This window comes from Mirounga angustirostris, unplaced genomic scaffold (genome assembly GCF_029215605.1).
Source record: "Mirounga angustirostris isolate CCGP_5_RB_7025 unplaced genomic scaffold, mMirAng1.0.hap1 SCAF_10, whole genome shotgun sequence".
Taxonomy (NCBI): Eukaryota; Metazoa; Chordata; class Mammalia; order Carnivora; family Phocidae; genus Mirounga; species Mirounga angustirostris.
This window is the reverse complement of record NW_026991718.1, coordinates 123,531,094-123,555,370: the sequence shown is the minus strand read 5'-3', so window position 1 is coordinate 123,555,370 and position 24,277 is coordinate 123,531,094. Positions and strand designations below refer to the sequence as shown.

The following is a 24,277-nucleotide window of genomic DNA, read 5'->3' as shown; positions in this document are numbered from 1 at the left end:
TAAATTAAATAAATAAAGCAATGAACAAAGAGCTATGTTTTCTCTCCTGTGATGTTGAGACGCCCCTAGCTGGGAGGATCTGGATGGGAACCAGTAATAATAGAATGGAAAACAGCTAAGCTGGTTTCTTAGGGACCGTGTTGTCCAGACCACTTATTTTACAGATAGGGAAACTGAGTCCCCAAAAAGTCACTTACCAGTCCAAGGTCACAGGAACTCAAGTCTGCAGTAGATGAGGCTGGGGACTGGCATTCCAGATGCTGCAGAAACACTGACTTAGGGCACTTGCTCAATAGCCTCCAAGAAGCCCTCCAACGCAAGCGGTCGTGCCTCCAGGTAGACATCCACTTCCTCTGGGACCACACTCCTTGCCCAGGGTGCTTCCTCTTCCAGGTAATGAAAAGCCAGATACTTCCCTCCACTCAGAGGAATAGGGCCCTTCTGCTTCAGCTGCAGGTATCACTTTAGCCTCCAGCCCCAGCCTGGAACATTCGGCTACTGGCATCATGAAGTTCAGCCCATTCCTTGTCCTCTGTGTCCCCCTCTGCCTGGTTGGCATCGCCAGCTCAGGTGAGCGAAGAGCTTAAAAAAGAGGATCCCTGAGACCACAGCCTGTGTTTGGGGGAGGGGGAGAAATAGGGTGGGGGGCTGGCTCCACAGGGCCACCTGGTCACTTCCACCTCAGGAAGAAACCAGGGCTTAGGCTTGGGAAGAGGCTCATCTCTCTGGGGCCAGACCTCACAGATGTCTATTTGATTGAATTCATTCCGCACCAAATTTAATTTTTATTACAAAGCAATACATGTGTTGGTCTTAAAAAGACAAACGATATGGAAATGTGTGAATTTAAAAAGTGGGTCCCCTATTTTACAGAGCCCAAATAATCCTTCTTTCTCCCCCCCCCCCAAATAATCCTTCTTTCCAGAATCCTACTCCCAGGATCCTTATGAGAGAAAATAAATTTTCATACTGCTTTGAAAAGGAGATCAGGTTCTGAAACTTGGCTGCACTCTGGAGTCAGCTGGGGGCTACCTGGGTCCCACACTCCCAGATTCTGATTTAGTCTTGGGTAAAGCCTGGTCATTGGGATTTCTTTCAAGTTCCCCGAGAGGACTCTAATGTTCCACCAAGATTGAGACTTGCTGCCCTAATGAAAGACCTTGAATTCCCTTCCTAGAATGGTTTCTTCCTCATTCTAGTTTAGGGTTCTCCCAGGATATGCAGCATGTCATATCAATTGAGGATTCCCAAAATGGTACTATGGAGCAGAGATGACCCATGAACTCATTGTCTGAGGGCTGCTATCTTTTGTCAGGGAGCGTACATATCAAAGCAGGGTGTATTGTATCCCATGAAAAGATACATTGGGATCCATGGCCATTTAGTAGGTGAGGGTGTGTGTGTGTGTGTGTGTGTATACACACACATGTTGGATAAATCACTTGATGTGATAACCAGAGCCAGATGTGAAAGGATTTAAAATAATAAGTAAAATACATCCATTTCTTTATTTTTTCATTATTCATGGATACTGAAGATTATTCAGTGTAAATCTTTTTCCTAGTTATAAAAAATGATACTTGTTCATTGCCACTTAAATGACACTAAAAATAATTAGAAGATAAAAATCACTTGAGGGCGCCTGGGTGGCTCAGTTGGTTAAGCGACTGCCTTCAGCTCAGGTCATGATCCTGGAGTCCCGGGATCGAGTCCCGCATCGGGCTCCCTGCTCGGCGGGGGCCCTGCTTCTCCCTCTGACCCTCCCCCCTCTCATGCTCTCTGTCTCTCATTCTCTGTCTCAAATAAATAAATAAAATCTTAAAAAAAAAAATCACTTGAAATTCCACCACCCAGGAAAATTACTACAAATACAGTGGTGAACAACCTTCTAGTCATCACTACATGGGTTTATAGGTATATTTTACATCAACAGGAGCATTCTAGATATTGTCTTTTGAAATTTGATTTTTGTTCCACAAAATTATGAACCTCTCTCCATGTTGATGCATATAGATCAGCACTATGCTTATCAATGACTGCATATAACCTATCAATCCCCACTGTTGGTGAACGTTGATATTTTTTCCAAATTATGTGGTTTTTTGCAATTATAAACAAAGCTATCTCAAATACCTTGAGTCAAGTTATGAGAAGCCATAGCATGCCGAGCCTGGGATTTGAAATTGTAACTGGGTTTAAACCCCAGGCCTCAACTGACAGGTTTTATGATTTTGGGAAGGTGACCAAACCTCTCTGAACCTGTTTCTTCATTTGTGGGGGAGGGACAGTAATATCTACTCCATAAGGTCATTTAAATCATGCAAAAAATGGCAAGCACCCACTGGGGCGCTTGGTGTAGAAGGTGTGCTTCTAATAATAAAAAAAAAAATTATCAGTTGTTTAAAAGGACACCGAAGTGGGGCGCCTGGGTGGCTCAGTCGTTAAGCGTCTGCCTTCGGCTCAGGTCTTGGGATCGAGCCCCGCATCGGGCTCCCTGCTCCGTGGGAGGCCTGCTTCTCCCTCTGCCACTCCCCCTGCTTGTGTCCCCTCCCTCGCTGTGTCTCTCTCTGTCAAATAAATAAATAAAATCTTAAAAAAAAAAAAAAAAAGGACTCCGAAGTGACAATACCTGTCCTTCCTCACACCTACAGCCCATCTCAAGCAAGAGGCCCCCGGGAGCTGTCCCAAACTCTGCCTGCCACGTGTCAGCTCCCTCCAGCGAGGGGCCCCTGCAGAGGCCTCTTCTACTGGTACTTCTACGACAACACGTCCAGTGAGTGTGAGCACTTCGCCTACGGTGGCTGTCAGGGCACTGACAACAATTTTGAGACCACGGAGATCTGTTTGAGGATCTGCAAGCACGCTGGTGAGTCCTCTTACAGGAACAGGAGAAGCAACGCTGGCGATCGGGTGGTGGTGGTCGTGGGAAGGGAGACAGCATGGTGGAGGATGGTGGTGGGGTCATGCCATGATATTACTGTGAGAGGCGATGGGGACGGGAATAATCAGATGTGCCACCTAGAGGTGCCAGTATGTTTGGTAATGGGGGTGCTGGGGTGGAGGCAGCGAGGCTGTGGTTGACGGTGGTTTCGATGGTGAAGATGAAAGCAGTATTGGTGAGTAGTGAGGCTTTTCTGTAGGTGGTGGTGCTGGCCAAGGGGAAGTTAGCAGTGTAACCTTCACCGGGGGCGATGGTGTTGACAGAAGCAAGGAAGGTGTTGGTGGCAGTGATCAAGGTGGGTATGGTGGCTGTTGAAGGGGGTCGGTAAGGAGTCTAGCTGATGGCTCTGGCCCGAGGCCACCTATATGCCAGCCAGGAAGGAAACGGACTGTCATCTCTGTTACAGAGACAGGGTAAAGAGCAGCTGAAGACCATGCCTGCATCCTCCTGGCCTTGGCTGAAAGCTGGCTGGGCCTCCTTTCCTGCACCTAGTCCCTGCTTGGAACCCATCCTGTAGCCCTCCAGGCCTGGGTCAATAAAACATTCAAAGTCGGTGTGGCTTGAAGTCTTCTTATGAGGGCCCTGGGCCTGTCCTCATGAATTGCTCACAGCCACCTCAGCTCTCAAGGGTGATCAAACCTGCCTCACCCCCATCCCTACGCCCTCAGGCCCTTTGTTCTGTGCCCCCAGAAGAAGTAGAAGGACGGGGGGGGGGGAGGGGTTGCTGGGTGGTGCAGTTGGTTAAGTGTCCAACTCTTGATTTTGGCTCAGGTCATGACCTCAGGGTTCTGGGATTGAGCCCCACATTGGGCTCTGCACTCAGCGTGGAGTCGGCTGAGATGAACTCCCTCTCCCTCTGCTCCTTCCCTGCTCATGCGTCTTCTCTCTTTCTCACTAAAATAAATTTTAAAAAATATTTTTAAAAAAAGAAGAAAAAGGATGAGGACAAAGGGCACAAGTTTCCTACCACCAGGGGGGCCTCCTCACGGAAGCCAGACTGAATGCAAATTTGGGGATCTTGCACATCTGTCCCCAAATCCCAGCCACCTGCTCTTTGCTGCCTGAAGCTCTGCTGCTAGCCCTACTTCTACCCTTCCTGTCCAGCAGGAGCCATGTCCTAGAGTGCGGAAGAGCTAGAAACCCGGGGAACCTTGGTCAGCCAGGTGGGAATTTCCCTCCATGCAGATGGATCTTGGAAAAATGAGGATTTCGTATATTCTTTCGATTGTGGTACAATATATAGTACATAAAATGCACCCTTTTACCCATTTCTAAGTGTACGATGGAGTGGCCTTAAGTATGCTCACATTGTGGTTCAAGCATCGTGACCATCCAGCTCCAGAACATTTTCATCTTCCTAAACTGAGACTTTGTGCCCATTAGAACTAACTCCCCATTCCCCTTCCCCAGTCCCGGGTCACCACCATTCTACTTTGTGCGTCTATGAATTGACTGCTCCAGGTTCCTCATATGTGAGGAACCGTACAGTATTTGTCCTTTTGTGCCTGGCTTATTCCATTTGGCATATTTTCAAGGTTCATCCCTGTTGCAGCCTGTCAGGATTTCTTTCTTTTTTAAGACTAAATAATATTCTGTTGTTACATAATTTTTGGAATGCTGGATGGCATCTGCCCTGACCATCGCTGCCACCTCCCCCATAAGCCTCTCCTGCTGTCCTACGCGTATTCTGGCCACTCCCCCTTCCTTGAAAGAGAAACTACTGCCCAGGACCAAACAGCAATACTAGAATCCAGAACTTGGGATTCCCAGACTAGACCCCTGTCCTTGGTGGTGTCATTTGGTCCTTGGTGTACCCTTCCCAAATACATATCTATTTGAGAGAAAGGGCATGTTTTCCCCTTAATTTCCTATTCTCTTTCATGTTTTTAACTATCTGAGAGTTTGAGCTTTGGAAGGTTAATCGAGGACAGCCTTTGATTGGTATTTGAAGTAGTGTCTATGCTCTGAAACTTAGACATTTTTTAAAATATGATAAAAATAATTTTAAAGCAAAAAAATATAAATACATACGCAACTAAGGAATTTAATCAGTTGCTCAGATCAAGTCATGAGCACCTTTGTGCAAGTCATAATTAACCATCCTTTTCTCTCCCTTCCCTGGGTTTCCTGGGTCACAGCACTTATTCCAAAGTGTTTTAAGTGTGTTTATCTCTGCCTCTGCACTGTGAGCAGGGCAGGGACCATGTGGAATATATGTTTTGTAAACGACTTATCATATCGTAAGAAGTTACCAGCAAGCACTGAATGAATCAATAATTTGTGACTTACTTCTTGAATGCATGGGTTAGTAGAATCCACCCCACACCCGATCCAATAGTCTGTCCCGGGGCTCTTCCTACAGAATGTATCCCAAACTCAACTTCTCCCGCTCTGCTGCGATCACCCCAGTCTGCCCTTCCTGATACTCTCTCACCTCCTCACTGGCCTCCCAGTGTCCATTCTTACCTCCTACAGTCTGTTCACATAGCAGCCAGAGTGATCTCTTAAACATCAAATTCTTACCATCATGTGCTAGTTTTCCTGTTGGGACGGTAGGTTCATGAGTCCTTACTGCACCAAAATACATGCATATGTATGTAAATAATACACAAAAAGGACCACGCGTGGACCAATGGTGAGAGTATCATGAAGCAAGAATTTTTTTTTTAAAGATTTTTTATTTATTTATTTGAGAGAGAGAGAATGAGAGACAGAGAGCATGAGAGGGGGGAGGGTCGGAGGGAGAAGCAGACTCCCTGCCGAGCAGGGAGCCCGATGCGGGACCCGATCCCGGGACTCCAGGATCATGACCTGAGCCGAAGGCAGTCGCTTAACCAACTGAGCCACCCAGGCGCCCCATGAAGCAAGAATTATTAACCGAATGTGCATCAGAAGGCCAAAAAAAGTACATAAGCAAATAAACAAATGCAAATCCGATCCCATTACTCCTCTGCTTCCCATCACATGTGGAATAAAACCTTGCCTCCAGGGCCCTCTTCCTCCTGGCCCCTGCCAACCTGTCCAAACTCACCCCGTCACCCCCTATCCCAGCTCTAGTTACTGCGACTTCCTTGTTTTGCAAACACACTAAGTAAGCTCTTGCTACAGGATGTTTGCACTTGTTCTTCCATTGGATTTCGTGTGATTTTCTCCTTCGCTTGGCTTGGGTTCCTGATCATTCCTCACCTTCTTAGAGGTCTTGACCATCCATTTCATGTTCCCGCTGCTTTCCTTTTCTCCAGGGACATAGTGCTACCTGGGCTTACGCTACATACTTATTAATGTAGCCAAGTCTTTGTCTCCCCGGCCAAACTGTTAAGCACCACGTGGCAGGGGTTTGCTTTCTTGTTCACTAGTGCCTAGAGCAGGACCGGGCACAGGACAGATACCCGACGCGTATCTGCTGAATGAGTAGACAAATGGATGATAGAAGCTCCAGACAGACAGGTCAGAGGTTGGGTGAGTAAATGAATGAATGAATGAGCATACAGCCTCGGTGTGGAAGTGAGAATGGTCAGAAAAGGCTTCATGGAAGGAGCTCGAGGTCAGGGACAGAGTCAGGGAGGCACGGAAAGGGAAGAGCACGAGCTGAGGCAGGGAAGCCGGGAAATGCAAGGCTGGTTGACTTCGCTTCCCTCTTCCGATTCCCAGCACCCCTAGCTCAGGGCAGGGGCGCCGCCTCTCAACACAGTTCTCAGTGTGAGAACAACATGCCTGTCCCACTGCGGGTCCAGAAAGCTGAGCACCCCCCCAGTCACCCCTCCAGATCCTGGTCACTGGGAGTTGGGAGGTCGGGATCTGGGTGCCCTGCTACTCCTCCCTGAGCCCTCTAAACGCACCGGGATAGCTATTGCCAAGCCTGCCTGAACCCCAAGCCAGCTGTCTCCCAGCCTTCTTCAGAGAGGACCGGCCCTGCCATGTCTCTGAAGTATCCTAACAGGCATGCAGAGTGATGGTGAGTAACAGTAATAGTTGGGTCACGAGCAACTGTCCCCGGTGTTGAAGGAAGACCCGGAAGGAGACTAGTTCTTCAGGGCAATTCTGCTTCTGCAAATCTCCTTCACCTACTCACTCACTCACTGCTTTTCCCGGGAGAGCCCTCAGAGGACAGAAGTTCCCCTCTCTCCCCCCAGTGCTATGCCCAGGGCAGCTCCACCAGACAGCCCAAGCCAATTGGAGGGGAAAGCAGACCTCACAGTGCCCTGGGGCCCTGACTGACCTGGACTTCAGCACCTATGGCCCTTCCCCCCAGATACGACTGCTCTGGGGCAACCCTCTTGGGGAAGGCCATTGCCAGGCTTATACTTGAGGATCCCCGACTGAGCATACCAGAAATGCCCAGGCCCTGAGTGCACGGACAAGGTAAGATGTTCCTGGTGTTGGCACAGCAAGAATTTCAAGGCTCAGAACCCAGATGTTTGGGTGACCTGGCTTGCTTAGCAGTAAAATTACTGTGTGGTATTCATACACTCACGAACTCATTCACTCAGCAATTACTGGAATGCAAACCACATGCCAGGCTCTGTTCCAGGCACTGAAGCCACAAAAGGCAAAAGTCCTCGTCCTTGCGGAGCTTAATAATTAATAAACAAGATAAGTAAGACACGTTGCACGTTGACGGCAGTGAGAGCCATAGAGGAAAAGACAAGGGCAAAGGAGGGAGCTCGTAGCTGGGGGCAGCGATTTAAACAGGTGTGGCCACGAAGACCTCATCCATAGACAGCACAATAGTGGGGGTGGTGGAAAGGAGCTGGCTTCTGGATTTACTTTGAAGGTAGAGCAGAGTTGTTAACGGAGCACGCATGACATGTGAGCCAAGCATCAAGAATGGCTCCAGGGTTTTTGGCCTGGGCCACCGGGAAGATGGGCCGACCACGGTTGCGCGTGTTGGGGGTAGCGGGGGAGAGTATGCTGGTGCTTGGTTTTGGAGATATTAAACCCAAGGTGCCTTTAGATGTCCAAGTGCAGCCGGCAGGTAGGCAGTTGGGTGAATGAATCTGGAATTGTGGGAGGAGCACGAGAGACACGGTGTTGTCAGTGCACGGGTTACGTATGACGTGGCAGCAGAGGTGGTTCCGAGTGCTGACTGGGCTGGGGGTATAAAGCACAGCCGGGCCACAACTCCATTCTCTCCCCTTCTGGGCAGGCATCCTGCTCCACGCCTGCCGCCAGGACCACGAGCTTTGGATACCCACCCACCCGCCCACATGCTCATCTCATCTGCACCCTGCTTATTCACTGCTCGGAAGAAAAACTCAAGTGAAAGCATCCTGACCAAGTTGTTTTTGCCTGTGGTCTAGATGAGCTCATCACCTCCTCCCTATACACACCTCACTTGTACATTCTGGGAGCTCTCGGAAAACCCTCAGAGGCGACCGAACAACCCCATCTCTGTTGGCCATACAAACGTCACCAGTCCTACTGTGCTCAAGGCTCTGCACACACACTTGTGTGGTTTCTTGGTGCCCCTCGCCCTTCCCAGCCCTACCCTTGAACCCCAGATCCCAGGCCAGAATAGCCTACGCCCAGTCATACATACATACTGATGGAGCACTTTCATGTCCTGAGCTGGATCAGGTCCAGACGGAAGACAGCCCCTGTGCCTCCAGGGAGCTTACAGTTTAATGGAAGTTAAAGAACAAGAACAACCAGGGTGAAAAGAACCTGTAAAGGTTAAGTCCAGGATGCTCTGGGAACAGAGGGAAGGGGCAACTACAGCAGCCTGGTGTATCAGGGAAGACTTCCTGGAGGAAGTAACTCTCTGGTTTTTTTTTTTTTTTAAGAGTGAACCAGGCAGTAGAGGACAGTGCGTGGTTGGGGGAACAGGGCGTTCTAAGCCAAACTGCTACAATGGGAGAGCTGGGGAAGGGATGGGCAGGCTGCAAATACTTAACAGTTAATGCCAAGTGTGCCAGAGGCAGGGACAGAAGATGGGGGTGGGGAGGGGCATCTGCCCAAGGACCTGGTACAGGAATCCAGGGTCATATAAGCAGAAGGGTAGGTGGGCAGGGGCAGGCCTCGATCCAATGGACCTGGCTTCAAAGCCTGTGTAAAAGGTCTAAGGACCACCCCGAACATAAGCTCATGAAGAGCCTGACAGAAATTCCAAGGCTGGGCTACACTCAGACAGACTGAATTCACAGGGTGTGGACTCCAGGAATCTGCATTACTTTCACAAGCATCTCAGGTGATTCCAATGCACCACACAGTTAGAAAACCAACACATGGAGCTCTTCCCCCTCTCCAGCTCTACCCCTGGTGATACGGGACTGGTTCTCAGGGCTCCTGAAAGGTAGAGGATGGCTCATGGTCATGGTCATGGATACACTTCTATAAATACTCCCGGCCAAACCCAGGGAGTTCGGGGAATCACCAATGAGGGGGAAGCAAGAGAGAAGAGGGAATTCTTAGCAGGAGACAGAGGAGCTTTGTTTGTCGGGGTTTTGGGAGGCAGTGTAGAAAGTCTTATGCAGGTGCCCAGGAAACAAGCCCCAGCCCCCTCTTCCTGGGCCTCACGGACAAGAAGCAAAGAACCAAGGAAGCCACTTTTTATGCCACAACCAGAAAGTTCCAGCTACCACGCGGTGATACGCGGTGATGCAAGCTCCTCAGCATATCTAGGTCCACGCTGTCCTAGAACTTTCTGCAGTGATGGAAACATTTGTCCGCACTGTCCAGGACAGCAGCCATGAGCCACTTTTGTTACTGAGCACTTGAAACGTGGCCGGGACAGCAGAGGAAATGAATTTTTAATTTAAATGAATTTAAATTCAAATGCCACATCTGGCTCGTGGCTCCTGAACTGGACAGCGCATCTAAGCCCTGGCCTCGTCCAGGGGCAGTTTGGTTTAAGAGCCAACTCTGAAGAGAGCGAGTGGCAGGAAGAGCCCTTGGGGTCACCACCAGCCCTCCCAGAGAGAAACAGCAGCCCCGCTGTGGAGGCAAATCTCAGAGCGGGGGGACACCACGGGCGCGCCGGATAAGGTTGGCCAGCCGCTTGGCCAGGCCACCCGTGCTGGGCTCCTCGATGTGGAAGGTTCGGGTGAGGAGATTGTAGAAGGAGCCATAGCACACGGCCACCACCGTGCACGTGAGGCAGATGACATTGTAGGGCATGCTGAAGTCCGGCGTGGGCAGGTTCACCAGCAGGGGCTCCGTGTAGAGGCGCACGAAATGGCTCGAGCTGTCCGACGCTGGGAACCTGGCGGTCAGGAAGGAGAGGTGAGCGACGCAGGCCTGGGATGCTCCTCCCCATCCCAGCCCATGCCCACTCCTGGCTGCACCGGGCCAAGGGGCGGTGGCAAGGGTTCGCAAAGCCTTCTTAGCCTCAAAACCTTTTTGACAGAAGACATCGCAGGTCGACACAGAAACATGAGACGACACGTAAAGCTGATCAAAGGAGAGCCGCCTGGTGCTGAGGGTGAGGGATGGGGCCCTGCCTTCGCTCAGCAGTTTCTTCCTTGGCCTCCGGCCTCCGCCTCGAGGCTGTCTACTCAGAGGAGCCCTCCTGGATAACCCCCTAGATTACTCCCCAGCAACCCCGGCCCCGTTACTCTAGACCAGAATCTCCCCTCCTGCCTCTTAACGTGAGCAGGACAGGGGCAAGGCTGTTGTATGTCCTGTTGTACACCCAGTGCTCTCTGAAGGACCTGGAATCTGATAAGCACTCAATGAAATATTTGTGAAGAGAAACAATGAGTATGGGCAGGCTCCAAGTACAGCCCTTCTCGCCATTTCTTCTTCTAGAAGCACTTCAGAATCACTTCATAGAGTCAGGACAAACATTACAGACCACTAGGATTTTTACTGGAATTGAGTTAATTCGGCACATTGCTTTGGAAGGGGCCACACCCCACCCCGACCCGGCCCGGCCCGCGTGAACCTGATCGCCCGTGTGGCTACCCACTCCGAAGCCGGCGGCTGAGGTCACACTTACAGGGTCTTGAAGAGGGGGCTCTCCTCCCAGTCCACGGGCTTGGCTGCCACCACGCTGGGCACGAGGGCACTGAGGACAGACGGGCTGTGGAGAGGCAGACGGCATTTGGTGTGTGTGGCTCCCCCACTGGGGTGAGTGGCACGGCGGGTGGGCGGGAGGCTGGGGGCAGAATGTGAGGGGAGCCCACCTGACGTAGAAGCCGTGGTTGGGGTCCGGGGTGTACTCGGTCCACTTGAGCAGCGCCCGCTCAAACTGAATGGAGACCTTGGTGGCCGAGTTGGCCGGCAGCTGGATCAGCATCTCCAGGAGGTGCGGCTGCAGCCGGTCCTGCGCGGGCTGGTAGTGGACGTAACCTGGGGACAGGCAAGGGTCACCCACCCCTCTCTGCTGCGGTCGGACTACCTGCACCCTCGCCCCTACCTCTCGAGGCCTTAGGTTCTGGACTGCAGGAGCCAGGCAGGCTCAGGGAGGGGAGCAGGGTCTTGGAAAAAGGAAAAGGTGTTTCCAGGGCAGCTGTCCCAGGGCAAGTTCAATCTAGTTAATCCTCACATCACTGAAACTGGGGTGCCCAGCATCAGGCGCCTCATGTGATTCAACAGGAAGTTCACAGAACCACCTAGAAGTTTCCTGGCCAAAATGTGGAACCTGAATCTAATCAAGTTTCTCTATCTAACCACCAACACACAAAAAAATGCAGGGGAGGGAGGGGCATGTTAACCACAGTCCCAAGGACAGATTCAGGGTGTAGAACATTCCATACAACAAACGACCAAGTTTCTCCAGCAAATAGATTAAAAAAAAAAAAAAAAAAAAAGAGTGGGAACTGTTATAGATTAAGAGACTTAAGAGCAAACACCCCAATGCAAGATGTTAATAATGGGGAAGGAGAGATAGTAGCACACGGAACTCTGTGCTTTCTGCTCAGTTTTTCTCTAAACCTAAAACCACTCTAAGGAAATGAGGTCTATTAACTAACGAGAGAGAGAGAGAAACTTGAGAGCTTATCAAGCAAATGCAATGTGAGGACCCTATTTAGATTCTAACGCAAATAAACCAACTATCCAGTGTTTTTTTTTCAGACCACTGGGGCAAAAGGGCATGATAAGGACAGCTGGTATTTTTGGGAAGCCCTCTCCCTGGTAGACATGTAGGCTGAAGCACTGGAAGGTGGGCCCGACGTCTAGGATCAGTTTTAAGAAACTCCAGCAGAAAACTAAAATCGAGAAATGACACAAGGTCAGAGATGAAACATGAGCAGGGGGAGCCGGGCCCGTGGGATGTGTCATGCTCGCTCACATAGGTGTGTGCTTGATACTTTCCAGGGCAAAAGGTTAAAAAACCAAACAGAAAAGCCTACAAAATACAGGGGTAGTGTGTTGAAGAAGATATTTCGAAGGGGACGCAAACAGTGGTGCTGAAGGTAAGTAGAACAGCCCAGGTCTGAAAGTACAGGTAACAACAGGGGTAGTCACAGACAGCAAGTCTGGGTGTCTGGAATGTGCCAGAACCTCCTCCTGAGAAGTCTTCTGTGTTAGGTCTCCCTCCACTCCAAACCACGCAGGCTTTAGTGCTATGCCTGCCACCTGACAGAAAGCACGCACAAGATATTAACTCTTCAGAAAAAGCGTGGCAAGGAAAAATAAATTTTTAAAACAACGCCTCTTTACCCGTCCCAAGGAGGCAGAAACCATCTACTCCACCTTTATCTTTTTTGTTTCCAATACCGTTTTCCCTGCTGCTAACCCATTCTCCACTGCAAGCCTAGGACTCCGCACAAAAGGCCGGGCCCGGGACACCAAGGAAGAAGGAGCAAAGAAGTAAAAAAAGATCAGAAAATCGCTGCCCTTGTAAAGTCCTCTTAAGAATCCCCAGTCCTGTGTGTTTGAATTATCTCTGCTTTATGAATTACTTCCAGGACTGGCCCGGTGAGGCTACCCTCGCCACATTTCAAAGTCTTCCAAACTCTTTGTGCCTGTGTAGTTTCTCCGAGGTACCTGGGGAATCACTTCCCTGAGAAAGGAGGGTCTGGGGGACCTGGAGGGAGAGCAAGGCGGGGTGGGGGCAGGGGGGCAGGACTCAGCCCTCACTCGGTTTGCTCTCCTTGCCCTTGGAAGTGATGGTGAGGGTGTGCACGTAGAGCCTCAGGTACCAGGGCACGGCGTCCAGCAGCAGCACGGGGAAGGCCCGGTACGGGTGGGTGTTGTATAGCAGCGTGTTCAGCACTCCGTTCTGCAGCCCGTAGCCACTCACATATCGCTGGGCGTGCAGGAAGGGTGCCGGAGGGGTCTCTGCGAAGATGGGTCCACGGTTAAGAGCTCCCAAAGGAAAGGGTCACTCCTCACCCCCACTCCCCTGGCCACGTCCAGAGTCTCACAGCCAGGGAGCGACGGGGAAGACCTTGGCCATCAAAACTGGGAAGCCTGCATCCCAGAATCATCCCTGTCTTCCCGGGCCCACAGCATGATAGAATTACTCTTACTTCTAAGTACTCACACGTGCCGAGCCCTGGGCCCCTCCAGCCCAAACCAGGAGCCCTCATGGTAGTTGGCACTTGGCCTCGGTAACACTGAATACAATCACAATTAATTAATTGTTTCAGGTCTGCCTCAATCGAGAGACATTATGTCTCTTGAATGCAAGGTATCTTCAGTCTTCAAAATATATTTGCTAATAATTAAATGAATGCATGAACAAACTCTGTGTCTTTCATTAATTACCTCATCCAATCTGCTGGGTAATTATGTCCCCATTTTCTAGATGAGGCACTAAGGTTAGGAACCTGCCCAAGGTCACAGAGCTTGAAGACGTGGAGTTAGAATCAAGACATCAATTCAGGACCTGGGTCTAACCGCAACCTCATATCCCATGGTATGAGTCTTCCCCGAGAGAGAAAGCTCTGTAGCCCAGTGCCCTGGTGGCCCATCCGCACCCACCATTCTCGGGAGGGCTCTTCCACTTGAGCTGGAGGTTGAGGTTACGGGAGCTGTTGATCACGGCCGTGTCAAGCAAGTCGTAGACGGCGTAGGTCTTCCGGGTACCGAGGGTGACGTCCTGGTATGTGGTGGTTGGGGGCGGGTTCACTTCCAACGTCTCATTGTCCTGGGGGCACAAAGGCAGGGCTGAGAAGTGAGCAGAGGCGCAGGCTGGCCTTGGATGGAGGGTGACGATTGTGACTGGAGACCCGGGTACCTGGTTGTAGCTGGTGATGTCCACATAGACTCGGCTCTCTGAAGCCAGGGGACAGGGCTCTGTAAGGGTTCGGGAGAACATCCGGAAGAGGGACCAGTCTGAGGAGCAGAGAGGAGGTTGAGCGGGGGTGAGGACTAGGCCTGGTCTGCAGAGACAGGGCGGGACCAGTGATGGTAGGTAGCCAGCGAGGTGCCCAAGGCAGCCTACCTTTCTTCCCCTGTGCTGTGACGAAGGCATCGTATACCACGGAAAGGGTCTGCCTCAGCTCCCAAGAGATGCTGGTACAGCGCGCATTCTACCGCGAGGGCCAGACAGCAGCAGTCAGGACGCATCAGTCCCCACCCCCACACACCGCCGCAGGGACGCCCACCTGGGCGCCATCCCTCGTCTGCCATGGACCTTCCCACCCATCCACTTGCTCCCGTTCAGTACTGAGTACACGACCCTGTGCCCGCGGCGGTATGTGTACCAGCCGGAGAAACCGTCACCAACACCCGCAGGAACTGAGACTACTGTGACTCTCACTTGACAGAGGAGGAAATCAGGCTCGGGGAAATGAAACGACTTGCTCAAGGTCATGCCAGCTGAGCGACTAAGCTGGCAGTCACACGCACAGCTAGTGTTCTTCACGACGCTCCATGACACAGATTTACTGAACACCTGCCAGAAAACCGCTCCGTTTCCTTGGTGTGTGGCCAACGCCCCAAATAATCAGCATCCCAGCTAACACTTACTACCGGCACAGCGCAAAACACAGCAGGCTACGTGCTTTATCTGCACGTTCCCTCGGAGGCCCCGGGTGGCACCCGCCCCCACTCCCCATGACTTACTCTGCACACAGGACGGATATGCACTGCCTGGGAGTGGTAGCTGGTGTGGAATAAGCGATCGGCCTTCAGCAGCACAGACAGGCCTGCCTGGAGGAAGCAGGAAGAGATAAAAGGTCAGTGCCCTTCACTGTGGGACACGTGCACAGGAGGCCTGGCAGTCAGGCAGGGAAGGGCAGGCGCTGATGCCATTCTCGCGGGCTCCTGCGCACATTCGGAGCACTCTGGCCTCACCTTGGAGCTACAGGGCAAGAGCTTCTTCCACGGGGTGAGGTTCTCCGTGCAGACGACCTCTCGTGGCAACACAGCGTAGCGCAGGAAAGAATGATCAGTGCCTGAGGGAGACACGAGTCTGTCTGGGGTGGGCCCTGAGGCCCCACTCTTCAAAGATGGGGTGACTCCCTCCTGCTCGCCATGCAACTCTCCAGTACCACCACCCTAGAGGTCCTGGCGGGGGTGGGACCCTCCCTCCTTGGGAGAAGGCACCGCCGAGACAGCATGGTCTCAGGAAGCCTTCCTCCGGGGCCTGCACACCCAGGGGATTTAGGATCCAGCCCAGCTGAAGGAGCAGGAAGCTGAAGAGAAAGGAGGCAAAAGTTCGGGCAAGAGGAAGAAGGACAGGGCCATGGGGCTATCTCACCATTGGCCAGCCCCAGGGGTTTGAAGGAGGCAGTGGGAGTGACCGTGTTGGTAGAGTCGATGAAGTTCAGAGAGGCGCAGAAGATCCCCGAGAGGACATTACTGAGCTCCTTCCAAGATTTATCCACGCTGGATGGAGACACAAACCCACTCACTGGCGCGGGGCTCCCTCCCTCCAAGCCCGCACTTGGCTGCCAAACCGACAGCCTGGCTAGCTGATGGAGCTGCCATGGTACCACTGCCCTGCTCAGCTGCCTCCTGGGTCTCACCCTACCCACCCCTTCCTCCTCACTCTCTTCTGGACATGCCGGCATCCCCACAGGTCTCTGCTCAGGCGATCCCTCTTCCTCCTGGCGATGCCCTACTCACCCCTCTCCGCCCACCTTCAAAGAGGCTCCCTCCTCCAGAAAGCCTTTCCTGCCCTCAACCACAGCCTCGTCCTGTGCTGCCACGGTTCTGACTCTCTGAGCCTCTCATGAGGGCCCTCCTGGGACATGGCTGGGGAGCGGCAGCCTCTTGTTCTGAGCCTCTCTTCTCCTCAACTAGGCTGGGACAATCTGGGGACAGGGAACACGTCTGGGTCACCTATATACACCCCACAACACCATGTAAAGTGCCCCACAATTTCAGAGGCTGAGATCAGCCCGCTGATCCACTCTGAGGTGTGCCCAGCTGGGCAAAAGGACATACTTCCCTGTGAACACCCTGGGCATGAAAGTAAGTCCTGCCTCCACCCTCAAAGTAGGAAGTCCTACATCCATAAAGGCTCACTGAACAAGGAAAAACAACCATTCTAGGACCCTATAAAAACATTGAATTAAATTAGAAAAATATCACAACAGATTTGCTCTCTATATTAAGAACAGAAAGCATAAAACCAAAATTCTAAACACCAGCTCCACGTTACAGGCAATTACGAGCTGAGGGGAGACAGTGACAGCAAGGTGTGGGGGAGGGGGGAAGCAAGGGAGTGAGAGTTCAGGCAAAAAACAAAGGCTTGGCAAATGTCGAAGTCGCTGCTTGAGGCTCATCTGATATCATTTCAGTGTTGTCCTGGGGTTCTTCGATAATCCTCTGTGCGGTGCTTTTCAGTTGCTCCAATCGTTGAGCCTCACGTAAAGACTGCAAAGTTGAAGCCTGAAAGCTCTACCCAAGCCATAATCATGTTTCATGTAGTGTGCACAACACTGACCCACATAGCATTTCTTACACTTTGAAATTACTTGCTGATATTTAAATTTGCCAATTTTCACACTAAAATCCAGATTTCTGGCATCTCTTGAAAATGAGAGTATCTGATGACGGTAGGCCTCTATTCCCCCAGGGCCACAGTCCCCTGAGGGTGAGTGGCAGCTGTCCTCTCAAGCTGTCTAGCCTGCCATAGTCCCCACCACTCCCTATTAATCCCCCCTTTTAAAATCATGTTTGTGCGACTGGTTTCTCACAGTGGGATTGAGAGGAAATTGTGGTACAGCAGCCGTACCTAAACTGGTCCATCTCCCAAACAAAAGCTATTCCTGTAATGCTGAGATCTGGGATCCTGTAGGTCAATTCTAGCCCACAGATGTTTTGTTTGGCCTTCATGGTATCATCACTATCATTACCGTTATTATTATTATGTGAGTGAACGTCTTTTAAAAGGTCATCTAGTTTGCCGCAGACTTCTGCCTTACATCCAAGCAAGCTTCAAATTATTTGTTACCTGTCTCTGTGGATACATGCATGTGCTACCTCAGGTCTGGAAGTATCAGGGGAAGTGAAAAATACCGAAGTAAAGAATGCCACCCAGTGGCAATATCATTTATTACTTCCAATGCCACCTTTACCCCCCATGGAATTGCTGTCTGCTGGAACTGCTGCCCCCTAGGAGCAGTGGCACGAAGACTACACTGGCCACTGCCACATTCCCTCCATGGCCTGCAACAGGACTCAGGGTGGGCACTCACTCAGTGACGGAGTCTTGGAACCAGACCCAGAGCTCTGCACCTGATGGGGCCTGCAGGAAAGGTGGCCCCCAGTACCGAGTCCTCCAGAAGCCTTGCGTGAATGACAAGTGCAGCTCTCGTAGAGAATACTTGGAGATCAACTGCCCCAGGGCTTTGGGAAATAGCCTATAATGAGACACTGGAAGAGGGGAGTAGGTAAGTGAAGATCCTGGAGGACGGGTTCTCAGCCACCCCAAAGCAGCAACAGACCCCAAGCTCTGGGGCCGGAGAGATCTGAATGCAGGACCAAACTGCCAGTCACTAGCGATGTGATCTTGACCAAGTGCCTTTTTCTCTCTACATCTCCAACTTCTTCCTCACTATTTCTTACAGAACTTAGCTCTGTGCCTAGCACCCAGGATAAATGACAACGGCCAACAGCATCATCATCGGTGGTGTCGACAGAGGGCTTTAACTCAAGGATTAGAGTGGCAGCCTGGACCTGCGGAAAGAGCCCCTGGTCTAGGCGTCTGGAGGAGTCATTGCCCCTCCCCCGGCCTTAGTTTCACCACCAGTACAATGGGGTTCTTCAGTAACTATCCCATCCTTCCCCAAAGAGCTAGTTTGTCGAGCCCCCAGCCCAGGGTCCAGAACCCCTCCAAGGGACCAGGCTCCGCCCCCAGGGCTTGCCTCCACGCCCCCTCCCAGCGGGTGCCACAGTCGTCTTTCTCCACTCTCATCCTCTCACCTTCTTCCCGCTGCAGGTCCGAATCCCAGCGCGTGCGGAACTGGAATGTGGCGGCTACGTCCCCCGAAGGCAGCGGGGTGATAACGAGCTCCTCCCGCAGGGTGTCGCGTGGGGGCTCTGCATGCCCCCTGCCCACGGGCCCCAGGAGCAGCAGCACGAGCACAGCAAGCGGCAAGGCCGCCGCCATGCCAGCGGCTACTTCCGCCTCCCAGCTGTGCCCGCCCCCACGAAAGCTGGCCTCCAATAGGAAGAGCGTATGAGAAATGATTTCCGGTGCCATCCCGGAACTCGGGGTGAGGTTACCAGAGGGACGGCCGGGCTGGGTCCTTTAAGGCGGGTGGGTTTGCGGGAGCGCGGGAGGGCAAGAAGGGCGGTGGACGTCTGGCACGACTGGGGGCTGGAGTGAGGACCTCCCTCCCCGCCACTTTGGGGTACTCGTGTTCATTAGAATGTGCGTAATAATACCGAGCGCTGCCACTGCCGCTGTGCCTATGGAATAGTTGAGGACTGAAAAAGTCTTTTGCGAGGTCACATGACAGGGCTCGTGCGTGCGTCTTCCTCGGCTTCTGGTGCGTCCGTTTGCTCAGTCCTAAGCCTGGTGCAGAGCTTTCCTGTAAAACCCCCAAATAACTGGCCCCTTTATTATGAAAAATGTCAAACATCAGCAAAGTTGAAAGAATGAACACCTGTTACCCCATCACCTAGACTCCTCCATTAACATTTTACTATACTTGCTTTACCACATTTTGGTCTGTAAGTCCCTCAGTTCCTCTTATGTTTTGATACATGTCAAGGTAAATTGCAGATATAAGTGCACTTCTCCCCTAAATTTTTCAGCATGCATGTCATTCAATGAAGCTTAATATTTGTTTAGATTTTGGTGTAAAACTTACAAAGAAATGCACAACTCTGAAGTGCACATTCACGGAGTCTGACAAAAGCATACACCTGTGTAACCCAAACTTCTATCAAGATATAGAACATTCCAAAAACCCCAGAAAGTTGGTTAATGCCCCTTGCCAGCCAATCCCTGCCCCCTCCTACTTTCAGAGGCAACCACTATTCTGATTTTTCTCCACAATATAATCTGTTCTAGAGATTCATGTAAGTGAAACCATCATATCGTATGTATATTTTCTTGTGTAAGAGTTCTTTCACAGGAAGAATGTTTCTGAGAATCATCTATTTGTTCGCATGTATCAGCAGTTTGTTTTTATTGCTGTGTGGTTTCACATTGTATGAATATACCTTACTTTATCCATTCTCCTAGTGATGAACACCTGAACTCTTTCACGTCTTTGGCTGTTATGAAGTAGGTTGCTGTATAAGTTATTTTGTAGACATATGTTTATTTCCTTTGCGTAAATATTTAGGAGTGGTCAAAGGTCATAGGTAATGTTTAACTTTTTAAGTAACTGCCAGATCTTTTTCCAAAATGTATCATTTTATACTTGCACCAACAATATATGAGAGTTCTGGTTGATCCACATCCTGCTCAACATTTGTTTTTAATTTGGGAGGACTTTTTAGCTTTAGCCATATGGTATATGTAGTGGTATCTTACTGTGGTTTTATTTTGCATTTCCCTGTTACCTGATGATGTTGAGCATTTTTTCATATGCTTATTGGCCATACATACATTTTCTCTTGTGAAGAGTGTTAAAATCTTTTTGTACCCCCCCCCAACTTTTATATTGGCTTGTTTGCCTTTTTATTATTGAGTTGTAGGAGTTCCGATGTTAAATTCCTGCTTTGGTTTTTCCAGCTGCCCTATGAGGAACACATTCATTAAGGATTTTGCTTGTAGTCTCTCGGTAAAACTCACAACCATACTTCTACGAAGAGCCAAATATGGTGCCTGCCAAGATATACCCCAACCAACCAGAGAGGAAGTGTCAAAAACATGTCTTTCTGTCATTATGCCCTCATTCTACTTCCATCTAGTGTTCTTCTCCCATTAGACATGGAATAAAGGCCACAAGTTTAGATGTCAGACAAATCCCCACACCAGCTTTTAATCCACAGGAGCATGAGCAACCTGAGGGTCACTTTTCTTCTTCTGTAAAATGGATAAACCTACTTTCAGGGTGGTTGTTAAGGATTAGAAATTATTTTTATGTAGGATCTAGAATGTATTAAGTGCTTAATAATATTGATCATCATTGACTCAATTCTTGGATGTAGGGTCTATGATCTCCATTTTACAGATGAGAAAACAGGTACAGAAACTGAAATATTGCCTAAGATCACAGTGAGTCATGAAGCCAAGACTAGAGTTCACACCATCAACCTCAAAAAAAAAAAAAAAAAAATAGAGGAGCTACCATCATTATGATTATTTTATATTTCTATGCTTTGTCTCCTTTTGAAATTGCCTGTCCCCATCCTTGAAGACCCAGCCACCTCCAGGAGACTTACCTTCTCCCTCTCTAGTGTGCTACGGTCTTCTGTTTTCTGCTACAGCCTGTGTTCTCTTTCCATTATCTGTGGCCACATCTGCTCCTGGAAGAGCTCCTGGTCACCTTGGTATCCTTGTTGCCTCGGCAAGGAGGCTAGCACGCACGAGGTGCTCAGCAATGTCCGAACAAATAAGTCACAGCACAGTTGATACTGTCCCCACACCGCCATGCTGTTCAGTGTCGGGTTCTGTGCATTCTTTAGGGACTGCTACAGTGTGCACCTTCCAGGGAATCATCTCCTGAGTTGTGGTCCCTCCTATTTCCTCCACAGCACAGGATTCTACAGGATTAGTCTGTCTTCTTCCCTCTTCCCCAGAGTCTGTGACAAGTCTGCAAGAGACAGAAGGAGCCACGCTGTGGCTTGGAGACTGAAAGCGGGGCTGCTTGCCTCGGAGCTGCCTCCAAATCATCCTCTCCTCTCCAGGGGCACTCCGTGGCCTCTAGAAACCGTCAGCTGGAGATGCTGGCTCTGAAGGCTCGCCAAGCCCCTGTGGTTTGGCAGAAGAAGAGCTCATTGTCCAACCAGGAAGTGGTCCTGGAGTCTCAGCTGACCCTAGACCTTTCGAGGCAAGGCTGGGGCTCATAGCAGCTGAACTGGAGGCTCCCCAGAGGCTCACACACAATTCTGCCTCTCCAGAAGACTGGCAGGGAAAATGCCCCAAGCCCCACAGATCTTAGCATCACGTGCCTGGAGTACTAAGAGATTTGTTGACATATTGACAGCAACCAAGCTAGTCTAGCTTCCCATCATTGGCTCCGAGGGGAGTAGGGTGATCCTGGGAGCTGAGAAGCCATGTATAGCAGAGCCACGGAGCTCATAGGCTGCATCCCAGGTGCAGGTTCAGCCACAGTGAGACAGGTATTTGAGCTTTGCTACTCCAAAGGCAGGGAGAGGGCACAAGGACAGAGCCAGGTCCTTTGTGTGCAGCAAAGTCATAAGCACCCCAGAAAAACTGCAAAATTTCACATGAGACTGAGCCCCAGCCCAGTTTAGTAGATGATCTCAACTTGGACACAGAGGCTTTTAGACAAAAGGAGCACAAAACTCCCACAAGTTTCTCACCAGCGCTAGGAAAAGCCCTTAAGAGCTGTCACTTACAATGGCCTCCTGCAGGGGTGGAACCAGGCTGGGACTATGGGAAGACTGCAGGCCTGTCACTCACTCAGCCTGGGTGGCACAAAGAACTTTGGGATTTAGGCTGAAGGCCATTGATCCCATGGTGGTGTTTGATGTACAAAGAGAGGTGGAATGGTTTCTTTTTTCTGATGTGAGAAATGACTTGATGCCCCTTAAGGTTGGGTCCTAGAACCCTCCTTTTCCTTCCACTCCCCCTCCCTCCCTGGGAAGGCACACTTACTCACTTACCACCTACACATTGGTAGCTCCATCTATTTATTTCCCAGCCTAATCCTCTCTAAATCCAACACATGTGGGTCCTAGTGCCCTCACCATGGCCAAAACCAAACTTGTGACCTTCTTCCCAAACCTGGATCTCCCCTACATTCCACATCATCCTGTTGCACAAGGGAGAAACAATGGTGGCACCCCTGACCCCTTCCTCTCTCTCACCTACCTGTCAAATCTTTTGGAAACTGTCTCCTAAATCTCTCCTCATTCCTTCCACCTTTCTACATCCCGTCCACCTCCACGCTAGTCCACTACCCCGCTATGTAGTGTGGTTCTTGGTTCCCAGGCATCCATACTGGTGCTCTCCAGTGAACAGTCCACAAGGAGCCTCTCTCCCCCCACCCCCCATACCCCCCTTACTCCTTACTCCCCTCCTTGACCCCTTCTTATCCTTCCGGGCTCAGGTCAGATGCCACTTCCTCAAGGGAAATGCCCCCGTGACTGCTCTTAATAGGCTATGAACTCCTTCCTTGAACTGGTCATAGTCGCAATTTTGCATCTGGGTCCCCACTAGACTAGACTCCCATAAAAGCAGCACTTTTTTTTTCCCACTCTACATTCCTTGTTCAGTGTCTTACACATGTTAAACACTGACATTTAATTTAATAAATATTTATTGAATGAATGTCATTTTTTTTTTATACCCTGCCTCAACCCAGTCAAGCTGATCACTACCATTATCTCTTGCATGGAGTATTGTGTTAGGTGTCTGTCCTGAGCCTGTCCTCCTCCAGTATATTCCCCACACTGTGGCCAGAATTACCTTTTTAGCAAGCAAATGCAACCACTTGTAATCCTTCATTACTCCCCATAAAATTCAGATTCATTAACATGGCCCCTAACATGTCAACTGCCAGTTACCTATCCAAAGACTATTGTCCTCTTGTTCCTTAGAAACATAACCCTGGTTTTTATCAAGACAGCAGTGTGCTCTACTAAAGGACCACCCCAGCCTCTCCAGTAGCCACGGTGCTTCTGAGAGGTTTGAAAGGTAGTACGGAAATCAGATGCACTGGTAATGCAGTGACTTGAAAAGGTTACTGTCTTTCCAGAGGCCAGAATTTTCTTTCTTCCAGATAATGTTGTGTCTCTATGTCTATAAAATATCTGTAAGTGAAACCTTTCTCGGGTTAGCACGCTCTGGTCAGTGAGATGAAAGTGGACACGACTGGTTAGAACTTCCAAGGGCACTTCCTGAAGTGGAAACAGACAGCAGGCTGTGCTTTGCCTGTCCCCAGTTTCTAGGATATGATAGGCGGGGCTTCAACGGCCACCTCAGACAGGAGCGATCAATGGGAATTCGAGCCACGTGGCTGGGATGGCTGAGCAAAAAGAGCCAAAAAGGACCCAGGCGCCCAATAACTTCGGAGCAGCCACATGGTCCTGCACTTCAGACGTCTTTTATTTTTTTTATTTTTTTATTTTTTTTTTTAAGATTTTATTTATTTATTTATTTATTAGAGAGCGAGCGAGAGAGAAACAGCATGAGAGAGGAGAGGGTCAGAGGGAGAAGCAGGCTCCCTGCTGAGCCGGGAGCCCGATGTGGGACTCGATCCCAGGACCCTGGGATCATGACCTGAGCCGAAGGCAGTCGCTTAACCAACTGAGCCACCCAGGCGCCCTCAGACGTCTTTTATATGAGGAAATAAATTTTTATCTTTAGTCTCTGACCTTTTACTAGCAGCTGAATCGAAACTTGATACAGGCTTCCAAGTATTTCATGACTAACCTTTGTCAGTCTTACCTCTCTCACCTTCCTCTCGTCCCCAGATCCAACAGTTCAGCCCAGCTGAATGTTCCTTAGTCCCTCAGAGCTATTTCTCTCCATTTACAGTCTTCCCAAGCTGCTCTTGCTGCTTGAATTACAGCCCCCACTTGGCAAACTCCTACTCAGCCTCTGGATCTCAGCTTAAAAATCAGTTCTTTGGTGGCCACATGAGCTATTTTCTGATACCAGAGTTGTTCCTCATCATGCTACTGATTACACCGTGAACCGTGGTATTTACTTGGTTTTCTCCTCCAGAGACAGTCAAGTACCAAAGGCAGGGATGCAGCCTGTCTTGTTCAGAACTGTACTCCAAACGCCCAGCACACGTATTCAAGAGCTATTTCCTGAAGAGATGGAGCACATGAGAGATGGGGGGATGGTGTCGGTTAGATATAGTGGGTCTGAGATCTCTACAACGTGACACACGAAGGGGAGCG

At 50.4% G+C, this 24,277-nt stretch overlaps 2 protein-coding genes across 3 annotated transcripts; one reads left to right on the top strand and one right to left on the bottom strand.

The window, feature by feature from the left end:
- The first annotated feature begins 203 nt into the window (after positions 1 to 203).
- On the top strand, positions 204 to 4,757 carry LOC123852114 (early lactation protein). Its single transcript, XM_064573254.1, is given in 3 exon segments — positions 204 to 570; positions 2,652 to 2,672; positions 2,675 to 4,757. Coding segments are annotated over 3 exon segments (492 nt in total). The 5' UTR covers positions 204 to 506; the 3' UTR covers positions 3,082 to 4,757.
- A 3,788-nt stretch (positions 4,758 to 8,545) lies between these two features.
- Positions 8,546 to 18,440, bottom strand: PIGT (phosphatidylinositol glycan anchor biosynthesis class T). 2 transcript variants are annotated; one of them, XM_045885838.3, is made up of 12 exons: positions 18,206 to 18,437; positions 17,479 to 17,656; positions 15,534 to 15,661; positions 15,128 to 15,228; positions 14,897 to 14,983; positions 14,274 to 14,361; positions 14,067 to 14,164; positions 13,811 to 13,976; positions 12,965 to 13,165; positions 11,065 to 11,230; positions 10,878 to 10,961; positions 8,546 to 10,142 (listed from the first exon to the last, which is right to left on the bottom strand). In XM_045885838.3, exons 1-12 carry the CDS (start codon positions 18,390 to 18,392, stop codon positions 9,890 to 9,892), a joined length of 1,737 nt encoding a protein of 578 aa, XP_045741794.1. In that variant the 5' UTR covers positions 18,393 to 18,437; the 3' UTR covers positions 8,546 to 9,889. The 2 variants fall into 2 exon arrangements, with proteins under 2 accessions (XP_045741794.1, XP_064429321.1); XM_064573251.1 differs by lacking the exon at positions 12,965 to 13,165 and having other exon boundaries at positions 18,206 to 18,440.
- Between the last annotated feature and the right edge of the window lie 5,837 nt (positions 18,441 to 24,277).

Excerpts from the sequence above, each read along its gene's own strand:
- PIGT (XM_045885838.3), bottom strand. The coding sequence starts at position 18,392 with ATGGCGGCGGCCTTGCCGCTTGCTGTGCTCGTGCTGCTGCTCCTGGGG. Across the intron at positions 14,362-14,896 it reads ATATCCGTCCTGTGTGCAGA|AATGCGCGCTGTACCAGCAT; the intron begins GTAAGTCATGGG and ends CCCTCGCGGTAG. Across the intron at positions 13,977-14,066 it reads ACATCACCAGCTACAACCAG|GACAATGAGACGTTGGAAGT; the intron begins GTACCCGGGTCT and ends TTGTGCCCCCAG.